This window comes from Nannobrachium achirus, assembly GCF_963921795.1.
Source record: "Nannobrachium achirus genome assembly, chromosome: 12".
Lineage (NCBI taxonomy): Eukaryota > Metazoa > Chordata > Actinopteri > Myctophiformes > Myctophidae > Nannobrachium > Nannobrachium achirus.
The window spans coordinates 13793869-13820207 of record NC_137832.1 but is presented as its reverse complement, the minus strand read 5'-3'; the positions used below and the strand labels follow the sequence as shown (position 1 = coordinate 13820207).

Sequence of the window (26339 nt, the reverse complement as noted above, 5' to 3'; positions counted from 1 at the left end):
TTTTCATGTTGCGTCTTGCTGTGTCACCCTTTCTTGTTTTATTTAGATTTTTCACTGACCAATTGGACACTTTTGTTTGGCTCTGCACTATTGTGATTTTGTTAGTAGTATTGAGTATTTTGCTTGTGTTTGACATGGCGGTGAGATACTTGTAGCACTGACTAGCATTGACCGTTATGGACACTTTTGTTTGGCACTGTTTTGATAAGCTGTGCTTTAAGTATTGCTATTTGTGTGTGAGTAACACTTAGGGGTGTAACGATACATTTTAACAGCGATCCGATACATATCACGATACATGGTTAACGCTACGATACATGGACGGTATTTGTTCATTCATGGCGATACAATGCGATTCGATTCAATAATTTAAAATCGATGTAGTAACTATTTAGCAAAGAAATGAAATCTGTGTAAAACGTGTAACAAATCTATTATTAAGGAAGTAAACCCTGTGATTATCTAGCAAATACATGGACATTATATTTCAACACATTATGGACAAATAACGTGCACCTTGACATGAACACAGAGATTACTCACATTTATCGATACGATAGTATCTATATGGAATGGAAAGGTAATTAGACCCCTCTTTTTCATTTTCCCTCTTAACATTACCAAATACAAGGCACAAATACTTAGTTTCCATACAATCAATTATTTGCATTGCAAAATAATTTGATACCGATTCCCGAATTTTAAAACAATACGATACCAATCCAAAACGGTACGATATTTTGCTTTTGCAAACGATATCGTTACACCCCTACTTATGAGTGTTAACTGTTTTGACACTTTATGTAGCCTATAAATTCTTATTTCTCTGTAACTTGCTATTTTTACTGTACACAACAGTACTTTTTTTAAACCTTAAACTGCTGTACTGCCTCCGGGCGACTGATTTTCCCCCTTGGGATAATAAAGGTATCAATCTATCCTCTTATTTTTTAATTCACTTTTATTTAAAATGTATAAAACGGCATAAAACTAGAACACATACACATCACAACATGCTTGTGTAAGAAGTGAAACAGCTAGACTAGGATACAAATTAAAACTACTGAATCAATTCACTTATTCAACTGTTTTGAACATTGATTTTCAGAGATATAGCCTATTCCATTTCTTAACCCTAACCCTAATCATCAAATGTAATAATCAAAATAATGTGCTTTTGTATCAGATGACACTGATAACAATGTGGTCAGATGCATTCATTCATCAATCAAATATTAACCAATCAAATAACTGAGATACACTATTGACAAAGTATTGGTGAATCTGTCTCTAGTAAGACGCTATTTTAAATATGTCACATAACGTCTCTTAACATCTACACTACAGATACCTGGTTGAGAACCACTTGTATATAGCATAACGTTGTTTTCGTGTGGAAACCTCGTATCTCCAAGTTTCAAATTTGTATGTTCTTTCGCAAAGTAAAGCCCTGCTTCATCATACCAGGCCGTCGCCCAAAAGTAGTGAAAACAGCAGATCTACAAGCACACAACGACTTGCAGTGGGAGGCGTTGTGTGCTTGTAGATCTGCTGTTTTCACTAGTTTGAATAATTTTTAAAATGATAAATGCAAAGGTTTTCACCCGACAACGACGATAAGTGAGTGCGTTGCTCTGGCCTCCTAGATAGGATGGGTGAGTGTTGATTGGTGCGTTGCTCTGGCTCCGCCTCCTAAATGACGTCCATCAGGGTGTGTGCGGCGCCCTCTATGGCCTGGCTCAGGATGGACACGTGGCGGTGGACCTCCAGCCAATCAGCACGCAGTCCCGAGGAGCGGGCGGCGACAAAGGCGTCGGCCAAACCCGGGAAGGTGGGTTGACCCGCGTCGCTGGACGCCCACAGGACATGTCTGGACACACCACAATATGACAGGTCACACGATATTACAGGTCACACGATGTGACAGGTCACACGACGTGACAGGTCACGCGATGTGACAGAACATCTAATATGACAGGTCACACAATGTGACAAAACACCTAATATGACAGGTCACATGATGTGACAGAACACCTAATATAACAGGTCACATGATGTGAAAGGTCACACAATGTGACGGAACACCTAATAGACAGGTCAACCGATGTGACAGAACACCCAATATTACAGGTCACCCAATGTGACAGGTCACATGGTACAGTATGTCAGGTGACAGGTCACACAAAATGTCCTTTTAAATCCTGCACCAAATAAACAAATAGGCCTAAGTCAAGTGCAAGATTGAGAAAAGATAGCATAAAAAATGTAAAATGGTTACAGATTAAGCTACTGCGCCACCACCCCCAGAATAAGGACATTCTAATGCTTTCCTCCGCGGTGAAAAGTCTGGTGACGTGAGGCTAAGCTAACAGTGACTGCTGGTATTCACCTGAAGGCGTATTTGTGAGGGAACGCCACGGGATCCAAGAAGGAGCGATCCAACAGCATGAGCTGGTCGTTGATGCTACGCACCTTCAGCGGTCTGAGGACGCACGCACGCACGCACGCACGCACGCACGCACGCACGCACGCACGCAAGCACACACACACACACACACACACACACACACACACACACACACACACACACACACACACACCAGGGGTCATCACCATGATAAAATATGGTTATTTTGGGGGTAAAAGCCTGAAAAGGTTGAGAACCACTGCCCTAAATGACCGTTACAGGTAATTTCCTAACACTCATTTCCTAAACACTCTTTTCCTGTGTAAAACTGAAAATCGAAAATATGCCATGGTCGAGGCCAAGTCTTACCACGTAGACATTTGTCCGTGTACAGACATATTGATGAGCCTTGACACAATCACATTTTATTGAAACTTGAAACAGAACACATAGTGCTGCAGTATGTTAAAACTGCATGAATTTGGTAGACAGTATGACACATAATGAGTATCAGTGTACAACCACAGTATACTTAACCATGACAGTTGTGTTGGAACAAACTACACCCCAGGAAAACGGCAGCCTTTTCATTCACTAACACATTTAGCTTCATTTTCAGATACTGTATCTGACCTGGACATTCTATTCTTGGTCTTGACTTTCAAAAAGGGTTCTGGTACAAGAACTCAGTAAGATCAAATAAAAGTACTACTATATGTCACATATTATTGTAGCTTGAATTGTAGTTGAACTACCAGCAGTTCAGCTACATGTTAAATGCTCCCCAACATTGGTCATTATTATGTTAAAGGACTAGTTCACCCCAAAATGACTTTATTTCTATTGATTACTCACGCCATGGAGACTTGAGCAACATAATATTTAGATTTTTTTGTCGCATTCCTAAGACAAAAATGTGATTACAATGAATGTACCCACTTTGATTCCGGATGGGGACCCGAATGCATTTGGGTCCCCTTCTGGAATCAATGGAGGTACATTTACTATAATCAAATGTTGGTCTTAGGAATGCGAAAAATTCCAAAAAATATTATTGAACTCAAGTCTCCATGGTGTGAGTAATCAATAGAAAACAAAGTCATTTGGGGGGTGAACTACTCCTTTAACACATCGGATGCCCACAAGGGGCACCAGAGCCCCAGCTAAGTGCCCAAAGTCACTCCATAGACTTCCATAGAAGAAGACAAGGCCCCTTTGCGTCAATGCATGCGCGATGACGTCACTTGGTCACATGAGCGCAGACAGGATGTAATTGTGTAACATACAGTAAGGGCTAGTGTTGATCATAGCTGTTCATTGCCGATCAAAATTTGGACATTATGCCGCACGCGGCCACAGTTTTAGCCATAAAACAAACATCGGAGATAAAGGGCTTTAAAGATGAGGAAATGCATTGGAGTATACGGACAAAAACGGCCGCGCGAAGCTCCCAGCGTCGACTCGAAGCGACTAGCGGCTAAGCGGCTACATCCAGGCGCAGCCACAACCTAAAGGTGAGGTTTAAAGTTAATACTGAAAATACAGTAAACACGTCAACGCGTCGTGGGCCTCCTGGGACATCAAAGAAATTGTCGCGTAGACACCTCGTGGGCACCCGCTGATATGTTGCAATGATTTTTTCTCTTCAATGTCTCGCGTTGCCATGGTTACAATAGACTTCCATGTAATTGTGCAATTGTGTAAAAAGTGCACGCCCATGCCTAGATGATGCACCACGTGTGTAGATGCTGTTCACAGCTTTCAAACAAAAAAATCTGCTTGGAAATCCGTTCAGGCATTCATGATTTATGGGCCATTATGTTTTCTTCAGATGTAAACAAACATGGCTGCCATGTTTGAAAGAATGGGTTGGTATGGGGGTTAAACATGCAATTTCGCGATCGCGATCATGCCTAATACATTTCTGGAGGTCCAAAAATTTTTTTGGAAAAAAAAAGAATTTGAAAAAAAAAAAAAAAAAAAAAAATTCAAAAACGGCCCAAACTCGGGAAACTCGGGGTTGGCACAGCGTTGGTATCAATACAAACTCGGGAAACTCGGGGTTGGCACCAGATGTGTTAAGTGTGTCATTTGCACATTTTCAGGCGTGTGTGCACATAATGCATGCTTTTGTGTGTGTGTGTGTACTGCCACACATGTGTATGCTTGCTTGTGCGTGCACATTCATTTGTGTGTGTGTGTGTGTGTGTGTGTGTGTGTGTGTGTGTGTGTGTGTGTGTGTGTGTGTGTGTGTGTGTGTGTGTGTGTGTGTGTGTGTGTGCTTGCGTGCGTGTCCTCACGTTTCGTTGGCCAGATCAGTCTCTCGTATCAGCTGGTCCAAACCTTTGGCTGCAGAGCGGAACAAGACCACTGCTCTCTGTAGAGGTTCTGAAAGGAAACGTCTGGCATGACTGAACACCCTATCTCAGTGGCTCTCAACCAGTGGGCCGGGGACCAGCTGTGGTCCTTGAGGGGGTTCCAGGTGGTCCCCAGCTAAATTATGTAGAGTTGGTGAAAAACGTGTCACGTCGCAACATGTTCTGAGCTTGTAGGCCTGCTATTTAAAAAATAAATAGTTGAAAAAAAGGTCTTATTGAAACATTTGATCAACAGTCAACACAAATGTGGGTTTTTAAATTGTATGTACCTCCCTCATTGCAACCAATCACAACATTTGTTTCACGCACAGACATGCATATACATTTGGGGGTCCTTGACATGAAAAGGTTTGAGCACAGCTTGGTGTAGACATAGAAACTGGTTCAGACACTGCCTCCCATGGAACTGTTTTAAACACTGCCACTGCCTCCTAGGCTCCTACCCATAGACACTGGTTTAGACACTGCCTCCTACCCATAGAGACTGGTTCAGACACTGCCTCCTACCCATAGAGACTGGTTCAGACACTGCCTCCTACCCATAGAGACTGGTTCAGACACTGCCTCCTACCCATAGAGACTGGTTCAGACACTGCCTCGTACCCATAGAGACTGGTTCAGACACGGCCTCCTACCCATGGAGATGTTGTTTTCAGAAAGCGTGGTCTGGTAGAGTTCCAGGGCTGTGTCCAGGTACGCCTCCAGAGTCTCGGCGTAGTCACTGCAGTTCAGCGGCAGCACCAGACTGTCAGCCAATCGGATCAGGACGTTCCCTGCTGTCCTGGCAACGGCCTGGTGACTGACGAACCCTGGCAAAACAAACCAACAAACGAACAAACCACAGTGTTGATTTAGTCGACTAAAACTATGACGGAAAATGTCTGCCTTTTTTACAGAAAAAAAAAAACATAACAAAAACTAAGCAATGATGACTGAACTTAGTTTTAGTCATCCTAGCATAACGAAACATATTGATAATTTTGTCAACAAATAAAAAACTAGAATACAAAGCCAGGGATGGACTAAAGAGATCCAGTAGAACTAAAAGACAAGTCATTTTAAGTTTGGTTGCTCTCGGGTGTTGCGCTCTGAAAATAGCAGATCAACAAGCTCACAACGTGTCTTGTGCCGCGACACGTTGTGAGCTTGTAGATCGGCTATTTTCGGCATGCAACCAAGTGTAAAATCAGGCATTACAACGCCATCCAGGCATCGCCAATTTCGTGTTTAAAAATTGTGAAAAGTTGTATAGTAAACCATGTATCACGATTTGAATTGTATCGTGAGTTGGGTGAATCGTTACATGCCTAGTCACAACAATAAAAGTAGTCACAACGATAAAAGTAGGTCACAACAATAAAAGTATGGCTCCTCACCGGGGTCGATGAACCTGGAGGCGTAGTCGAAGGTGTCATACGCTGTGTGGTACGCAGGGTAAATTCGAGCCTTTGTTTTTGTCTGTGTAAGACAAAGGTCCATTTCAGGGGTCATTGCCATGCTGGCTTGTGGTGGACATTTTGGTCAAAAATATGACCGGACAATAATATTACCAGAAAAAAATGAAGAGAATTACCATTACAGATCTGTAACTCTTCTCAAAGTTATGGGGGTCCTTGCAAATTTGAGAACCACTAGTACTAGTTGGACTCCTAGGGGCTCTATTTTGCTTGTCTTAAGTACCAGCTCTTATGCCTTAACTTAAAGGCCTGTCCATACTGTCTCCGACCACCAAACTTTTCGTCTGAGAGTTTGCGACTTTCCGACATGCAGCTTTCCGAATTCTAATTCGAGGTAATGCTTTTCAGAAGATGCGAGTGAAGTAGTGTTGTAGTTGAACCGGACCTTTCCGACGAAAGGTTCGGTGGTCGGAAACAGTATGGACAGGCCTTCAAGTTAAGGCATAAGAGCCGGTACTTAAGACAATCAAAATAGAGATGTGCTACCAGTATATAGTGTCATAGCAAGTAAGTTTCATGCATATTCTGAATGAAACCTGGATACTTGACGTTCAGTACACATACCGGTACACACGCACAAAGACAATAGTTTCCATTCCATTCCATTTTACCACAAACAGCCACAAGAGGGAGTTATACTTACAGACTCATTGTAGGCAAATAAGAAAACATAAGAGGATCAATAAATGCATGCAAAATAACACACTTAATAAACAAATCTGCGGGGCAATCTGCCGATCTTACCCGGTCATATGTGTAAGCAATGTCCATGGATGTGATCCCCAGGTAGTGGACGAAGGCTGCGTAGTCACTGCCCGCTCCACTCAGGAAACCCATTCTGTGAAAACAAGTAAACAATAGGCTGTATGCACAGCGGCCATATAGGGGTTTGATTGATTGATTGAATATTTTTATTAGACAAAAATGGAGAACAGTACAAGTATAGTCAATACAATAACACAAAATGTAGTACAGTACAAGTACAGTTAAACACCCTGCCTAAAAGGAGCATCCCAAATAAGTCCTTTGACGGTCTTGTTTATGTCGGAAGTCCTACTTCCCTGCTTCATCTCTCTCTGAGCTAAGGGGTCCTTGGCCTGAAAAACGTGGAGTACCACTGGCATGAAGGGTACATTTCCAAAGCTATACCCTGACACCAGTCAGTACCTGGGGATGGTTCCATGTTCTGGGCTGCTTCTGTTGTTCACTTTGACCCAGTTGTCATAGACAGACACAGAATCCAGTCCAGGAGCTTTGACCTGAGCATACAACACATGTATTACTGACATTATGAACATACAACACGTGTATTATGACATTATGAACACATGCAGTGTTCATTTTGACAGCATATTTGGATTTAGTCATAGTCTTTAGTTTTAGTCCTGTTTTAGTCATTTGAGAGTCTTTAATTTTAGTCTTGTTTTAGTCATCTGAGATTGCTTAGTCTTAGACTAGTCTTCTTAATCGACTAAATATCAAGATCTTAGTCTTTTAGTCTTAGCTGAAAAAGTTCTGTCAAACATTTGAGAACCACCGGTTATGTCCTCTCACCTGTGACCCTCTGACCTGTTTAGTGTGTTGCTCTGACCTGTGACCTTTCACCTGTGACCTCTCACCTGTTTAGCGGCGGTGAAGATGACGCTCTGTGTCGACGGCATGGCGGAAGCTCTGAGCGTGGCGTTGGCTGAAGAGCAAAGCATTGCATGTCAGTGTTTCTGTTTATTTATTTTAATTAAGGCTCATTTATCATATATGAAACAGGAAGTCAGTATACCGTAGGTCCTTACCAAACACTGATATGTCCACGTTGATGTAGGCTACGGTGCGCTCGCTCAGTTTGGCATGATATTGCTGATGGAGAAGGAACAGTTAAGGTACAGACAGTTAGGTTGTATGGTTCAGAGACAGACAGTTATGTTGTATGGTTCAGAGACAGACAGCTATGTTGTATGGCAGGGGTCTTCAACGTTTTCAGGCCAAGGACCCCTTAGTTGAGAGAAGCAGGGACCCCCACAACCTGTTCACAGATTCCATATAATTGTATTGTCTGACAGCATGATCATCAGTGTATTTTGGATTCATGCCAATTTGTGTTTTCAGATATTTAACCACTTGAGTCATCATGACCTAATAAACTTGACCTTTTACTCTGTATGCTCTTTTTCCCCTCTACACCAAACCTCTTTGCCGAAAATAGCCGATCTACAAGCTCACAACGCCGTTGTGAGCTTTGGCTACAGTTCTCAGAATATGGACACTAGGGTTCAAGTTGTTAATATAAAACGATTTGGAGGACCCCCTGTAGTAACTCTGAGGGCCCCCTAGGGGTCCTGGACCCCCTGTTGAAGACCCCTGGTTTGAGACAGACAGCTATGTTGTAGTATGGTGTAGAAACAGTCACTCTTAGGGAAAAGCCAGGAAGCAGAGCTTTTAGTCTATTTTTTTTGTCAATATATTTAGCCTTAGTTTTAGTCGTCATAGCTTAGTTTCTATTTAATTTTATTCAGTTTTCGTCAGCAAAAAAGGTAGTCGACAAAAATTTTTCGTCATAGTTTTAGTCGAGGAAATCAACACTACCTCAGTGTACTCTGCAGAGCCAATGAGACCAAACTCTTCTGCCCCCCAGCTTCCAAAGATGATGGATCTGCGAGGTCTCCATTTGCCTAAAAATGCATGAAAAAACAAACCTTAACAAAACAAAATAATCTTGTTTTTTTCCCTCCTTTATCCAATGGATAAACATTTAGTTATTATTTAGTCACCAGGTCTTCTTGTTAAAATGTTTCATTGGTTCAATATTTATGAAAATACTTATTTTTTTGTCCTGTTTTAAAAAAAAAGGATGCAGGGTCACCAGCACCCTGGTATTAGGGATGTAACGATATAGTAACTGTATCGAAATATCGTTTTTAACTTAAAAAATCGAAGTATATCGAAATGAAAACAGCTAAAATCGAATCGTATCGTTTTATTTTGTATCGTATCGAATCGGCAGTGCAAAGAATCGATTGTATCGATACTGCCTACTTGTGCATTATATTTAGTATTTTTAAGAAGAAAAAACGAAAAGGAGGGGTTTAATTACTTTTCTTTCCATATAGCTACACTGGTCTATCGATAAATGTGTGTAATCTCTGGATTCATGTCAAGGTGCAGGTTTGTCAACATATAATGTCCATGTATTTGGCAGATAATCACTGTGTTTACTTATTTATATCCATAATAATACATGTTTCCCTTAAAAACCTGCACTATCCACACCTTTCACACAGATTTAATTTCTTTGCTTAATAGTTACTATATCGATTTTAAATCATTAAATCGAATCGTATCGTATCGCCATGAATGAACCAATATCGTCCATGTATCGTATCGTCAACCATGTATCGTGATATGTATCGAATCGCTATTAAAATGTATCGTTACACCCCTACCTGGTATTGATTGATTGATTGAATATTTTATTAGAAAAAAATGAAGAACAGTACAAGTATAGTCAAAACAAAAAATTGTATTGTTAAACACCTTGCCTAAAAGGAACACCCCAAATAAGACCTTGTACAGTCTTATTTACATCGGAGGTCCTTGGTATTCAATTCATGGACATCACAAATAGAAAAAAAAAAAAAAAAAAAAATCAAATATCATCGCAATTATAAAACATTATATGTACAGAGTAGGGGGAAATAGGGGGTGGGGCTAAGGTAAGGGAGGGGGTGGGGGGGGGGGTCTCACTTCTCGCCTGTCTATGTGAGATGGGAGGAGCTGGGAGAGGGTTGGGGACACAGATATAAAAAGCTAGATACCTCCCCCCGGTGTGGGGGGGGGGGGGGGGGGGGGGGGGGGCTGGGGTTGGTCAAAGAGAGCTGGCAAGCCTCCCAATAACTCTATGCAAGCCTCCAGAATTCTAAGGCGGGGCTCTTGGGAATTCTGAAGGACGCTTCCTTGTGCGTCACAGAATGGGAAGCTCGGTAGGCCAATCAGATGCAGGACAGGCAGGACTACCTCTTTCCCATTGGAGGGGGCAGAGTGCCTTCCGCAGTTCCACAGTTACGCACTTCCGCCAGCGGTGTTTGACCAGTCGCACCAATGAACTGCAGTGGCGGAGGAGGTATCTAGCTTTTTATATCTGTGGTTGGGGATGGGTGGGCAGAACTGCTGAGCCAAAACTGTCATATTAGCGCAGTCCTCCCACTCAGGACAAGGTGGTACTGCAGCTGAAAATGCTCTGAAAGCCAGGCAGAAATGACTGGGGCTCTGTTTTCAGGAGTGGTAATTTAGCCTCAAACCTTTTGAAAAACGTTTTTGGGACATAAACAATATTATATTAATTATTTTTAAATGCATGGTGTAGAACCTTTAACTCACCTTGTTTCACCAGGGTCCCCAGCACCCTGGTCAGCTCCAACATGACAGACGTTCCACTGCTGGGGTCGATGGCACCGTGCACCCAGCTGTCCCTGTGGTTCCCATAGATCACATACCTGTCTGTGAACACACACAGTATCATGAGCTATGTCAAAGATGATTTAATAAGTGTAAAAACCTAGATTTGATATGGTTAAGTGACGCAGAGAGACTTGGTTGGATTTTTCAACACAATTAAATGCAAATATCGTTGCCAATTGCATTGTAATACTAAACAATAGGATCCAATGGTGATGTCTATGTGAAAAAAGAAAACAAAGTATTTAAACTCTTTTTTTGATAAAAACATAAATGTGACCAAAAAGCGACAGTGGGCCTTGCAGGGTTAAAATGTCACTTTAGAAATGTGCATATACCCTCAACAGAGTCTTTACACTTAAACTTGATGTTGTTTTTTTTACTGTTGAGTGATAGTACAATATCTGGGGACCCCCCGAAATCATTTGGGGACCCTCCTGGGGGTCCCGACCCACAGGTTGAGAACCACTGCGTTAGAGCATAGCCTACATGGGCAACAAGCGGGCCGGGGGCCACCTTAACTTAATGCGGCCCGCAAGTTAATATCGGAATACGGATAGGCCTATATATTATTGATTTCCGCTGTTCCAATTCCAAACATGCAAATATGACCCCCTTTAGTTACTTCAGTCTAGCTATTAGTGGGATTCCTGAAAGTATGGAAATCACACACCTGGTTCCACGCTCCCTCGGATCACTCCCATCACATTGGCGGAGTTCTTCAATTCTCCACGGTTGTACACATCCAGTTTCACATCACTGGAACAGAAGAACATTTAACTTTCAAACATATTTGGGGTCATTTTAACATCTACTCTGGCTTTTGTATTTCGCCTCAGAAGTTGCTTGATTCAGTATTTAGATATTTGATTTTAATTTTATCAGACACGGCCCCTTCCTATACAAACCCACTGAAACTTCAAACTCCATTTCAACCATGATCATAAATGAAATGTAGTTCAACTCTACCTGTTGCTGAAGGGAGATGTAGTTCTACTCTAGCTGTTGCTGAAGGGAGATGTAGTTCTACTCTACCTCTTGTTGAAGAGGTTGACCTCGGTTTGGCCGCAGACTTCATGTTCAACCTCCAGAGAGAGACAGAGACACTAGAAGCAATCCTTGGCGACTTCAACGCCAGGATTGGACAGGAGGATGCACCATTCCCATACCATGAGTCTACCAACCGCAACGGCGCATACCTCACAGCCCTTCTCATGGAACACCAGCTCCTGGCAGCGAACACCATGTTCCGGAAGAGAACAGGGAAGAGATGGACCTTCCGAGACCGAGCCTCAAGGCCTGGGGAGCTACCTAGGCTATATCAGTTGGACTATATCCTAGTGAGGCAAAAGTGGAGGAATTCCATCCTGAACGCTGAGCCATACAGCACGTTCAGCTCTGTAGGCTCTGATCACCGTGTGGTCTCCATGAGGGTGCGACTGAGCCTCAGGGTCCCCAAGCCAAGCCCCAAGATTCGGCATGACTGGAAGGCATTCACGACCAATCCGGGCCTCCAAACCAGGTACACAGAGGAAGTCAGGAAGCGCTTTCGGCAGCTGGATAGGGGAGAGGAGCCCAGCCGTGAATATGGGAGATTCATCACAGCGAATGAGGAGGCGACCAGACTGTGCGTGCCAGTGCTGAACAGAGTAAGAGCACCACCACGGTCCAGTCACCCGAAGGTTGTAGCAGCACGAGGCAGGATGGAGGAAGCACGACTCAACTTTGAGCGTGAACCAACAGAGGAGGGTCGCGAGACACTGAACGAAGCCAAACAGTCTCTCTTCAGCACCTACGACACCATCAAAGGGGAAGAAGTGATGGAAAGTGTGCGAAGAGTGCAGGCAGCGCAAGGTGAAAGGCAATACGGGGAGGCCTGGAAGGTAATAAATGAGATGACAGGGCGGAAGAGGGCCAAGGAGGGCCAGGTGGAGGGACACAGCCCAGAGGAGAGGGTGGCAACATGGTTCGACCACTTCCAGAGGCTCCTGGGAACATCAGTGGAAGAGGGAGAGGAGGAAAATATACCGACAGTCCTCCAGGGCCTGAACATCGACGATGGACCCTTCACAATCAGCGAGCTCGCCAGGGCAAAATCCACCCTGAGAGAGGGAAAAAGTGCTGGGCCGGATGGCATACCCCCAGAGGTCTTGAAGAACTGCGACCTAGAAAACCTCATCCTAGACTTTTGCAACAATGCTCTACAGCACAACAAGCAACCTGAAATATGGTCTCTGTCTAACATCATCCCGGTGCCTAAAGCTGGAGACCTCTCAAAGCCAGACAACTACAGAGGCATCAGCCTGACATGTATCACTGCTAAGGTCTTCAACCGAATGATACTGAACAGGATACGGCATGCCATCGACCCTCACCTGAGAGAGAACCAAAATGGTTTTCGAGAGGAGAGAACAACCGTAGCACAGATCCTGGCATTAAGGAGATTAATAGAGGAGGTGGTGTAATGCAAGGAGACACCCTAGCCCCCTACCTCTTCATCATAGTTCTAGACTATGCGCTCAGGAAAGCCATAGGGGGACGAGAACAAGAGCTTGGCTTCACGCTAACACCAAGGAGGTCAAGGCGGCATCCCGCAGTAGTTCTGACAGACCTGGACTATGCGGACGACATCAGCCTGCTCTCCGACAGCATGGAACAAGCACAAGAACTCCTGAACAGGGTGGAGATAGAGTGTGCCAAAGTTGGTCTCAGGCTAAATGCTAAGAAAACTGAGGTTATCACCTATAACCTACCTGATCACTCACCTCTGACAACAACAGAAGGAGCTGTGTTGAAGGAAGTCAAGGACTTCAAGTACCTGGGCGCATGGGTCGACTCAACTGAGAAAGACCTTAAAGTAAGGAAGGCACTCGCTTGGAGGGCCCTGAACGGCATGAACAGTGTATGGAACTCTAACCTCCCCCGCCAAATCAAACTTAGCTTCTTCTTTGCAACGGTGGAGTCTGTTCTCCTCTATGGCAGTGAATGCTGGACCCTGAAGCCAACCCTGCAGAAGTCTCTAGACGGGTGCTACACTAGAATGTTGCGTGCAGTACTCAACATCAACAGGAGTGCACATGTTACAAACAGGAGCCTGTATGAGGGAATACCAAAGGTAAGCGAGAAAATTGCCACCAGAAGAATGAGACTAGCAGGACACTGCCAAAGACACCAGGAGCTTCCAGCCAGCAAATTGGTACTGTGGGAGCCAACACATGGGCACCGGTCGCGAGGACGTCCCACAAAAACATACGTGGACGTACTCAAGGAAGACGTAGGGACACAGAACACCAATGAGCTGGCCAGATGTATGGAGAACCGAGATGACTGGAAACAACGATGGAGGGCTCGTCTGAGGACGACCTAGATAGATAGATAGATAGATCTTGTTGAAGGGAGATGTAGTTCTATTGTCTCTACCTGCTGTTGAAGGGAGATGTAGTTCTACTCTAGGGCCTACCTCTTGTTGAAGGGAGATGTAGTTCTATTGTCTCTACCTGCTGTTGAAGGGAGATGTAGTTCTATTGTCTCTACCTATTGTTGAAGGGAGATGTAGTTCTAATGTCTCTACCTGTTGTTGAAGGGAGATGTAGGGGTGAATCCTGGAGCTCCGAGGTTGTAGGTGCAGTTGAACGCTCCCTGCCACTCAGCGGGTGCCGGAGCTCCGCCCAAAGCACTGCAACAACCAATCACATGCAGGAGAATTCAATAACAACCAATCTTTATGTTTGGGGGTTTGGTGGGAGGGGAGGGGTCATATTATAGCCTACCAATCCAAGAAGTAAGACTTTCTCACGTACACGTACCAGATCAAAGCATAGGCGTCCTCAAATCCGATTGGTTGGATTGGAATAGGCGGGACGCCGGTAATGTTTTCCACTGGTATTCTGTAGGTGTCCTCTGCAAAACAGAGCCGTGCTCAGCCTTAATTAACATTAAAAGATTAGTAGTAATTTTTGACCAATTACGAAGCCTTGAATTCATGGAGCATATTTTAGTTTTTGTAGCATTCCCTAGACAATAGTTTGATGCCTGGGTCATCGGCGTAGTCTCCTACCGGAGCAGATGAAAGCAGAGTTAAAGAGTTGCGCGTTGAAAACCATTTCTAGAATTCACATTATAGTTGCCATTTCTAAAATTCAGTTTGAAACAAAAACAACAAATAAAAGTACCACTCCAAAACAAATGCCGCAGTGGGGTCCTAGCGCCCATGAGATTTTGGAAAGTATAACAATAAAAAAATAAAAAAAAAGTATTTAGAGAAGTTATCAAAAAAAAAAAAAAAAAAACATTTACTGCATGTGGAACTGTCATTGTGATAAATAGAGTATAGGCCTAACGATAAAATACTTTTGTTTGACACAAAAAAGTTGACACAGTGTGACTGTGTTGGTCTGTTTTGATCCCTACATGCATTTGGACATGTTGTTAGCATATCTCCATAAAGGACATAGGCCTATCGTTATAGCTATCGATGTTTCTGGTTGACATTGGCACATTTCACTCTGGTTTTTTCATCTCACTCATGTCACTTTGTCTCCTGACCTCACTCAGCAACGAAATAAAAATAAAATAAACAAAAATTAAAATAAAACAATTCACAGGAGGCAAGCAGTGATCACCCCATGATGTGCACTGCAATGTAGTTTCAAATGCACTACATTGCAGGCGTTTTTTGAGATTAAAAAAGAAGACACATGTGACATGCATGATCTGGGCAGATTGCCCCAGGAAATGTGCCAATCTCAAACCAAAACAATGGTACCTCTGTGAGCATGTCTCCATAATGGACATATTGGACATGTTGTACAGCTACCTCTGTGAGCATGTCTCCATATATTGGACATGATATGTCCAATATATGGAGACATGCTCACAGAGGTATAGCTGTACAACAATCTGTATATTATACAGATGTGCCATTTCAAAACTTCACACGTCCTGCCATTGGCAAGACAGCAGATTTTCATCCGATTTGAGCTTCTCTGACTTGGAAGTTTAAGTTTACCTATGAAGGTGGATTCTGCTTTTCAATGAGAATGGGGTGGTTTCTCCTACCATTTGCATGTTTCTGCAAAAATACGCTCCATTCTCCATAAAAATTGGAAAGGCAAAACAAGGAAAGAAACCTGTGGACATTTTCAGGAAAAGAGCAGTAAATGCTGAAGTTGAAACGGCACATCTGTAGGACATAATAGGACATAATAGGACATGTTAGGACGGCGGCTGCACAGACCTAAACCGCAAGGCCCTGCAGAGGGTCGTGCGGACAGCCGAACGTTAATCCAAGCCCTGTACAACGAACGCTGTGTCAAAAATAGCCTGTTACGGTCCAGGGCAAAAGGAATCGCTAGCCGAACAAATTTTATATATATATCACTGCATTGTCTGTAAGGATGCCGATCAAAAATGAATTTTACTCTTATGTACCTGTACAAAAGACGTAAAAATAAAGTACAACCTTGAACCTTGAACCTTGATGTCGTTAGCGGTAACCAGATCGCTCGCCCCAAAACACGTTCGCCCTCATTTCTTTCTGCCGACCTCACGTCAACTGCTCAGTTAGTATTGTGACGCATCGTGAGCTTGTAGAGCTGCACGTTAGCTACCTCTGGCAGTGTGAGCATGTCTCCTTATTGGACATATTGGACGGACATATTGGACATATTCAATGTCCTATATATTCAATATGTGTCCTAAGTCCTATATGTCCAATATGTCATATTGGACATATAGGACATAGGACACATATTGTTAGCTACCTCTGGCAGCCAGGTAGGGTGTGAGCATGTCTCCATAGTGGGTGCAGAAGGAGCCTCGCTCCACCCCGGAGGGGGGCATGTACCAGGAGTACGGGTACGTCTCGTTGAGGTCGGACATGAGGCCGTCGTTGATGTCCAGAGGGTCGGTGTAGACCAGCACTCCGCTCACTCCGTAGGGGGCCGCGTTGATGGCCTGCATGTGCACAGAAGTCATTTCAGAGAGAAGTAGGGGGCAAAAAAAAAAGAAGAAAAAAAATGGTTACCAATTTAAAGGAATATTTCATCCCCCAAATGACTTTTTTTTCTATCGATTAGTCACCCCATGGAGACTTCGGTTATAGATTTATTTATTTGTGTTTTTGTTACATTCCTAAGACAATAATTTGATTATAATAAATGGATCCCAATTGAATTACTTCCCCCATGTGTACATAAAGTTCCTACTGTCGTACGGTCAAAATTCCTATACAGTATGTACAAACGTCCACCAGTTTTCATTGTGAGACCTAAGTCCCAGAAACTTGGCTTGGCCAAAGCCCAGCTTTGCAGGACGGACATACAGACATAGATACACACACACAAAGCCACATATAGGAGTGGTCAGCACCGGTCAAAAAAGGTGTGTTTTGATAGGACAGCAGTGGTGTGTTTTGATCGGACAGCAGTGGTGAGTTTTCGGTGTGTTTTGATTGGACAGCAGCGGTATGTTTTGATTGGCCCACCCACTTTGTCGGCTCTTCCCGCCCCTCCGTATCTGGTGATGGCGATGGTTCCTCTCAGGTCAACCGTCTGGTTCAGACGCTGGTAGTCACTGACTCTGCCATAGTTAGCATAGACCAGCTTCCCCTGAAAGAAGCACACAGTGGTGTAAAGCAGTGGTTCTCAAACTGTGGATCGGGACCCCACATTAAGTTGGTTAACTTAATGTGAAACATTGTTTTCTCATGCAACAGTAAACAAACCAACATAAAGTTTAAGTGTATAGACTGAGGGTATATTTCTAAAATGATAATTTAAGTACTTTTTAATACCTCTAAAATGACAAATTAAGATGCTTATTGTACGCAGCACTTTTAGATTTGCCCAAATGTTAAACAGATTTCAAATCTGTTGACAATGTCCTCTTGTGGCGGCCTCTAGTGGACAGTTTTTTTGTACACACAAGTCACCACCAGATCTCTTGTGATTGGGAATTTCAAATTTCAAATCCCCTCCCCTTTGAAATCTCTTGTCAATGGGACAATGTCAGACTCTAGCTCAGCGCAGAGTCTGAAATCAGGCTAAAAGAAACCTGCATTTGCTGGTGTGAAAAACATTGAATATGGGAAGGTTTTTCTCGGGTAAATCCCATTATACTTATCCTGCATACCCATGTTTATAGATACCATCTCTGAGATTTGTCAAGGATCATCAACTGTGGGGAGGGGGGAGTAGGACTGCAAGGACTGATGGTGTGAAAATCTGGAAGGGGGGGCTGGCTGGCCGGGGGAATATATGCAAATGTTCCTCTGAGAGATGGTATCTATAAACATGGGTATGAGGGATAAGTATGAGGGGATTTACCCGAGAAAAACCTTCATTTTCAGGAAAAGAGCATTAAATAGTGAAGAGTTGAAACATCACATCTCTAGGTACCTGGGGGTGCCCAGCGGGGCTGTAGGCTGCGTAGGGCTGTACTACGTCAGGCTGGTCCTGATCGGCGTCCGGTCCGTAACCTTTCTCCCTCTCTCTGGCCGTGTAGAGCACAGCGCCGGACGGAGCCACTGAAACACACAGTTCACTCCTTTAACCTTGACAACGCTCAAAAGATCACAACGACAAGTGGCGATGTGACGCGGTGCAGTGCTGCATGTGAGCGTGCAGATGGGTCTACTGGCCGATCTACTGGCTCAGTGGTTCTCAAAATGAGGTCCGGTGACTTGCAGTTTACAGTTTACAGTTTAGGCATTTAGCAGATGCTTTTGATCCAAAGCGACTTACAATAAGCAGATAATACATCACTATAATAACCAAGATAACGTGTCAGAACATCAACAACAATATAACAAATGCATATGAATATCAATCTAAAAAAACATATAATCTGTAAAGAAAAAAGGATTCTAAAAAACCTAAAAACAAATGCTAACTAGCTTCATGTATGGTCATTGAGTGTTTCAGTAGTGCTATGGGTTTAGGTGGAGTCTGAAAAGGTGAGTCTTCAGTCCACGGAGACAGCTAGCGAGTGAGTCGGTGCAACAGGGAGTTTATTCCACAGCTTGGGGGCCAGGAGGGCAAACTGTGCATCCCTGTGTTGGCTGATCTAAGTGAACGGGTGGGGGTGTAGGGGTTGATCAGATTTTGGAGGTATGGAGGAGCAATACCTTTGGCTGCTTTGAAGGTCAGCATCAATGTTTTGGGTGGGGGGATTCCAGGGGGTCCTCAGCAACATGTGTTCATACAGCATCACAGTCATTTCAATTCAACCCCTTTACCCATACATTGGCTATCAAAAATAGATCTACAAGCTTGCTTCGTGTCGCTTCGTGTCCACGGCCAAGTACATATCAATTTGGGAGGTCCATGTCCTCCCAAATTGATATGTCTTTTTTGCTCCCAAATTGATATGTATTTTTTTTCTCCTAATATTTATCCCATGACTTTGTAACCCAGTGCTGTAATCCTGGGTGCTACTCTCCCTCTGACAACCTGGGGAAAGCCCCGAACTGAGCACAATAATGGGTCATTCAATGCATAAGGAGTGTGCAGGCTGCTTCTTATCACCTGACACTATCACCTGACACCTTCTACCTCTGAGGCAACAGCACTACCAACTGCGCCACCGTGCCCTGTCAGCAGTTTTTGAGGTATTTGTACTTTACTTGAGTGCCTTTACTTTTACTTCTACTCCACTACATCTCAGAGGCAAATATTGTACTTTTACTCCACTACATTTATTTATATATATATATATATATATATATGTCACGGTTTTTTTGCGTCTCAGAGAATTAGAGAAACGGAGCGCTTGCCGTGCCGCACAGGGCGGAACAAGCGGTCGCCACAACAACGTCCTCCAGGCGGAGCCACTCGATTGTCCACGACATTGCAAGCGGCGCGAAGGCCAGCGGACCTTGGTCCTGCTCTTCGCCCCCGAGCGCCGCAGGCGCGAGTGGCCGCAAAGAGCGGGCCAGGGCCGCGCGGCCGGCGGAGGTTACAAAGCCGTGGTGAATGCAATCGTTATATTTATGCCCAGGCCGTAAGGCCTGGGCAAGCCCACGATAAACGCCCTGTCCAAGTGACTACAATGGAGCTAATGGCTAAGCTAGGCTAGGCTAGGCTAGGCTAGTAAATAAAGAAAGAGAGTCGCAAACGAGTGACGTCAGCGCCTTCACTATTGAATGGCTGCGTCGCCATCTGGTGGTGATTAGTGTGTGGTGAACTACAAAACGAGCGCTCTTACCACAGTCTCCCTGAGTTACCCAGTTACCCTGTAACATATATATATATGTAACGGAGGTGATCCGAACCCCACCTCCGAACCCCCCTTTGACCTCCTCCTACGGGGAAGCCCGGATCCGGGTCACGGCACCAATGTAACGGACGTGATCCGAACCTCCCCACCCGGTTTCGAACCCAGGTCTCCCACGTGAAAGTCCAATATCTTAACCATCCATCCAAAGGGACATCCCTATGGAACAAGGGCAGATACTAGACTTTTGAGGCTTCAGGCTGGGGCTGCGACTCTCTCCGCCACATATCAAACTACCTAATTGAAATGGGTTACCACAAAAACAGTGTCTCCCTCCATCTGCAACTCCACGTTCATCAGTTGTTCAATTGTCTAAAAAACATAATGCAAAAATCAATAACGCCTGAGCCTTGCTGACCATCTACTTTTCCACCTTCAGATGTGTCTCTACTTCTCATAATCCCCAAATGTTTAAAATATTTTCCCAAATTTTGGCCTGTAGGCGGCTTTGTCCTGTGATGCGATTTACATCACAAATGGGCGTCAACAAGCAGCGCACTCCCAGTCCCAACTGCCTGCAAGCAGAGATGGAGTGAGGGGGAGGGGGCAGTTCCAGAGAGAGCAACATCACAGTCTGTCTGCTTCACACCACGGGGGGAGGGCTAGTATATATATATATAAAAGTTACTAGTTACTTTGTAGATTGATTATTATTACAAAACATACACAAACATTGAAAACTATGAGTCAGTTTAAGGAGCACTCACCCACAGTGACCCGGTTGGGGGTCTGGGGGTCAGGGAAGGACAGGTAGACCAGGTAGTTTTCTGTCCAGGCGTCGTCCAGCCCGCTCTGGGGGTCCCTCCACCTGTTAAGGAGGTACTGCACTGTGCGCTCGTCACCGGCCGTGGTGGCCATGTGGGGGGTTTTGGTCAGCTCTCTGTAACAACCAAGGGGCAAGTTCTGCCGATTTAAAATGACTCCAATACGGAAGTAAAACTTCCTATGATTGGCCGCTAGTTGCGCTGTTTTCCCCCTCGGCCGATAGCAAAAAGAATTGTTCACCATTGGATCCCATTCATTTTCCCCTTTCGTGTTCTAACCTTAATTAACATTTTCATGAATACTTTATGGTTCCTATCGCTAGTTATCGCTAGCCTTTCAATCACCATCATATGCGTTTTGTCGAAATTTGGTCCAATGTATTTTAAAATAAATTATAAAGTTGCAGGGTGGGGGCGGGGCCGACTTCTGATGAAACTGATCTGCGGCCAGCCTGCATGCACTGATGCACAATTCGGTTACCCAGAGCAGAGCAGATCTAACAACTCGTCGTAATGCGACGCACTGTTAGCTAGATCGGTTTATTTTGTACAACGGCGTGTAAACATTTTTACAAAATAAATCTATTATACAAACCCAGGTTACAATGTACATTTAGCAGACGCTTAATCCAGAGCTATTAAAATGAGTGAGGACATAAATAAACACACATATATTCTCTATAATTATATAAATGTTAAAACATCGTTTTTGTTAATTCGCCTACAATGTATTTACTCTTATAGGCATATCAGCCACAAATACACGACTTGGTATTTATTTATTATGAAGGCTACCTACTGCCCGATTGTGTAACAAGCCTATATATAATGCCACCAAAACAATGCGTCTTTATTTGTTTTTTCTCGTCTTGATTTGTGCAAGTATGGCATGCCATTAAGCTAATAGCCCTACATAAACATATCGACACCAGACAACATATTAGTGGCCACTTACAGCCAAAATAGCCTATGTTCTAAGCCAAGGGAAGCCTATATTATTTTATAAACTCCTCTTTAACATTGGCATATAGCATTCTTGATAATTTGTCAATCATATGCCTACCACAGACTTACTTTATAGGCCTACTTCAGACCATTTATCAAATATTTCATGTAACATTTTGGAAACTGAAAACAGCACTTTTTATATGAAGTTGCATGTCCTGCTATCCTGTATAATTCTTGCCATACCTCATATACCTGTTGTTGGAGCCAGGATGGGAGATCTCGGTCGGGAGCTCTTTTGGAATTTGAAGTTGGTCATAGCAGACTTCGGCGACGTGATGTTATGGCAATTATCTGGCTTTTTGTAGGTTTAGAACGGCTATTAGGTAATAATGTATTTCTCCCAAGTAACCACTCGTATATAAAGTGGTATAGCCTATAATATAATATAAAACTAAAAAGAAACACTCAACATTTAGCCTCACCAAATGGTATTAATTAAAACATTTGAAAATAACACTGAGGCTACAGTATAATTGTCAATAGAACAGTCTGCAGCACGTCAAACTAAGTTAGCACTTACATTCACTCACACATACAAATGTCACACAAATTTGCATAGGAACGCACACAAATAGACATAGGTTGATCTCACATTTTATTTCCAAAATATAAACCAGAATGAAATTGACTGAATCAAAGAGGAGGAATATGCTGAATGATGTAGGCCTGCTACTGTAAAAAAAAAACTCAATCAAACAAATGACATGAATCAAGCGCATTTACGATCGCTGATTGAAATAACCTCTTTAGCCTCCCGGAATAATTAACCCACGATACTGCATGTCAGCTCAATAATTAGTTCATGAATCCATTCGTGAATCCAGCTTCTCTTCTACTGTAGGCTGGCTACTTAGCATGTCACAATCACAGACTGTAGTCACAATGGACAATTCATATGCATATTGCATCCATTCCTACATTAATCGCATTGTTAACATAGGTGTCAAATTGTTGTCAGCTTTTGTTAAGAGGTGTGACTGAGAACTATGAATGCACTATGAACTATGAATGCAACCTCAGTCCTATAAACATCACAAATCCCTGTTAATAAATATGAATAAACACATGCATATTTCTCTGGACGAATGCCTCTTTGCTTTGTGAAAAGTCTAGTGGACAATTAGCCCCATATAACCTCGAGACACAACAGTATGCAGCGACGGGTGAGGTTCTATATGGGGCTAGTGGACAACTGGATTATTATAAGACCCAGCGGAACTACACGGGCACTTTCAAAAGTGGAGTCCTCAACAAGGCTTCCATGCGGGGTACAGAGTCCTAGACGGCCGGTCAGGTTAGCGGTAGCCTCGGGAACCCAGGCTTGGTTAGCGGCGGCTGCAGCGGCTACTCCAGAGTCCAAACGTTTCGGTGCTCAAATCTCCGTGGCAAAATTAAAAAGTTATTCGGACATTTACTGTCACTGCGGTCCGTCTGTGTCATAGACTGTAGAAAAATAGGCTGTGTGTTGTTGTTGTTGCGTTGTTGTTGGCTTGTTGTGGGCGATCCACGTTTTCTTCTTCGTCTGCTGTATTTTCGGCAGAGCTCAACACATTCTCCCAAGTATCCTTGCGTTGCACGTGACCGTTGGCAGCCAATAGCATCTCTGGTAGCATTACAATTCTATTTATTTCTATGATGGCGACACCCATTTCAAGGCGTGGAAAAGGGCCGTTTGCGCTGCATAGAAACCAATGGCGTCATTTCGTCCATATTTTTCTACAGTCTATGGTAACAACACAACATGAACATGCACCAGGGGGATAGAGCATCGCAGCGGAAGTGGTTTACTGGTGCCACAAAAAATCTCCCATTCATTTTCCCCATAGACTTTTCCAAAATTATTTATAACAGTTATGTTAAGCCTAGAACCAAGCCATCCAGGATCTCAGTGAATCACAACCATAAAACCTTTGACCCTATATAAAAACATATTTTAATATTTCATTATTTGATATACTACATTTAATAAATACACTTTGTTTAGCTATTTTCAATTTATTTTCACAGAAACAAAGGGTCATGATTCACTCACATTCTGGATGGCTTGGTTCTTGGCTTAACATAATTGTTATAAATATTTTCGTGAAAGTCTATGAGGAAATGAACGGAGAATTTTAGTGGCACCAGTAAACCACGCCCACTGCGATGCTATATAGTTCAGCAGAATTAAGATGAGACCAACACGGAAGTACAACTTCCTATGAATGGCCGCTAGTTTAGCTGTTTCCCTCCTGCTGGTACAAAAAGGCATATGTTCTCCATTTAATTGGAGTGAATGCATTTTTGCTGAACTTTACACTTCATTTTCTTACCATGATAAACATTGTCATAAAAACGTTATGGTTCCAGTCGCTAGTTTAAAGTCTTGTTTCAATCACCATGATGTGCGTTTTGTTAAACTATAGTCCTATTTATTTTAGAATTGATGATAAAGTAGGGTTTGCTGAAGGAGGGGCGTGGCTACCAACTGTTCAGCCGGCTTGTCCGTTGGTGTAAAGTAACTACGGTAAGTAGGCTACTTTTACTTGAGTGCTGTACTTCTGTACAATTGAGGTATTTGTACTTATACTTATATTTTGGATCAAAATATTGAACTTTTGCTCCACTACATTTATTTGAAAACTATAGTTACTAGATACTTTGTAGATTTGTATTATTATTACACAAAATAAATAAACGTAACCACTTCAGCCCTATACATTTCGTCCATTTCAAAATAGACGATCTAGAAGCTCACAATGCCTTGCAATGTAACACATTGCGAGCTTGTAGATCTGCTATTTTCTAAAGATTTTTGAATTGGAAGATTCTGCATAATGAGTAGGCCTACTTTTACATTTGGTACTTTAAGTACATTTTGATACCAATACTTTTGTACTTGTACTAAAGTCAATTTAGAATTCCAGACTTTCACTTGAAACAAAGTATGTCTACATTGCAGTGTTGATACTTTTACTTAAAGGGGAATACCACTCATTTTCAACATTGAACTATGTCCTTTGAAAAAAAAAAGTGTTTGATTGTGGGTTCATGTGATCTGTGACATCATGAAGGTGTACTCTGCAAGCCAAAGAGTACATCTTCATGATGTCACTGATCACATGACCCCACAATCAATTTGTGGGGTCATCAGATTTGAATTTCCACACAATAGTCCTAACTATATTAATGATATAGTTCAAAGTTGAAAATGAGTGGTATTCCCGTTTAAGTAACACATGTCAGGACTATTTACACCATTGGTTAAAAATCTGTGGGTCGTGACCCACAGAGGGGTCCCCAAATTATTTTGGGGCGTCCCCAGATGATTAACTTAATGTGCAACATTGTTTTCTCACTCAACAGTAAACAAACCAACATAAAGTTTAAGTGTATAGAGGGTATCTGCACAAGTGACAATTTAAGGACTTTTTAATACCTCTAAAACGGCAAATTAAATATTGGCCAAATTGTCATATATTAGAGGCAAAAATGTTGAAAATAGCCGATCTACACGCTCACAAGCGTGTAGATCTGCTATTTTCACAATAGAACCGTGTTATACAGTTACAGTTACTTTACAGTTTAGGCATTTAGCAGACGCTTTTAATCCAAAGCGGCTTACAATAAGCAGGTAATACAGTACATCACTATAATAAGCAAGATAATAGGTCAGTACATCAACAACAATATGCAAAATGTAATGCCTCAACTTTTATTGCTTGTTAGAGTGGGGTTGAAATATGATTATTTTGGGGGTCACGGACTGAAAACCACTGATTTACACCACTGCTGCTCACCTGAGGTTCTCCTGTATCTGCCCGGTGTCCACCTGTTCCAAAAAGTCCCGGAGCATGTCCTGGTCCAGGTCCCGCACCACCCCCTGCAGCCAGGGGGGCGACGGGGGGGCGCTCTTCTGGATGGCGTAGTGCCCCAGCAGGATGCCCACCACCAGGCACCCCGAAAAGCCCAACACCCCTAGAAACAGCTTCTTCAGCATCCTGATGGCTGCTTCCTATGGCTGCTTTCTCTCTCTGTTACCATGCGGCGGAGGAGCAGATTCAACGTAATTATAGTTAACGACAACTATAACGGGGGGAAAAAAACGACTAAATACGCTCTAAAAATATATAAAAACTAACTGAAAGAAAAGAAGAAAATGTAAAAATCCAAGACTATTCTAGCCTTGGAGCAGATCTTTATGACTGACTGCCTTGTCTATGACTGTCTCTTACAGGTCACAGTACAACTAATCACCACCGCCACCAGCGTTGCCAGGTGTTTGCGAGAGAATCAAGCAAGCAGCCATTCTAGTCAGGGAATATTAATAAAAACCTGGGAATAAATTCCTTACCAAACAATTTCTTCACCAATGTGTTCGTAAAGGTGTCTAGTAACATATCTAACAAAGATTGAAATTCAACATCCCTAGGAAATTTTTTGACAGCTAGGGTAATTCTGGGTCTCTATACTATAAGGGAAAAAATGACTACCCACTGTGGTATGGGGGTCCATTTTTAGCCCAAGGAATGTTTTTCGTGCAAAACAAATGCTTGCAAAGGATTCAGAATAATTAAAAACACCTAGTTAGACCCCTCACATCCCACTTAAAGCATATTTTTTT

At 43.0% G+C, this 26339-nt stretch overlaps 1 protein-coding gene across 1 annotated transcript; it reads right to left on the bottom strand.

Moving 5' to 3' along the window:
• Nucleotides 1–1692: 1692 nt before the first annotated feature.
• naaladl1 (N-acetylated alpha-linked acidic dipeptidase like 1) lies at nucleotides 1693–25715 on the bottom strand (the record flags this gene model as incomplete). Its single annotated transcript, XM_080738463.1, has 19 exons — nucleotides 1693–1870; nucleotides 2390–2482; nucleotides 4708–4795; nucleotides 5421–5594; nucleotides 6162–6243; nucleotides 6987–7080; nucleotides 7410–7501; nucleotides 7862–7929; nucleotides 8033–8096; nucleotides 8823–8908; nucleotides 10614–10733; nucleotides 11365–11450; nucleotides 14263–14367; nucleotides 14498–14591; nucleotides 16454–16646; nucleotides 17180–17299; nucleotides 18089–18216; nucleotides 20672–20844; nucleotides 25516–25715. The coding sequence occupies 19 exons, from the start codon at nucleotides 25713–25715 to the stop codon at nucleotides 1693–1695; spliced, it is 2238 nt and encodes a 745-aa protein (XP_080594589.1).
• Nucleotides 25716–26339: the final 624 nt, after the last annotated feature.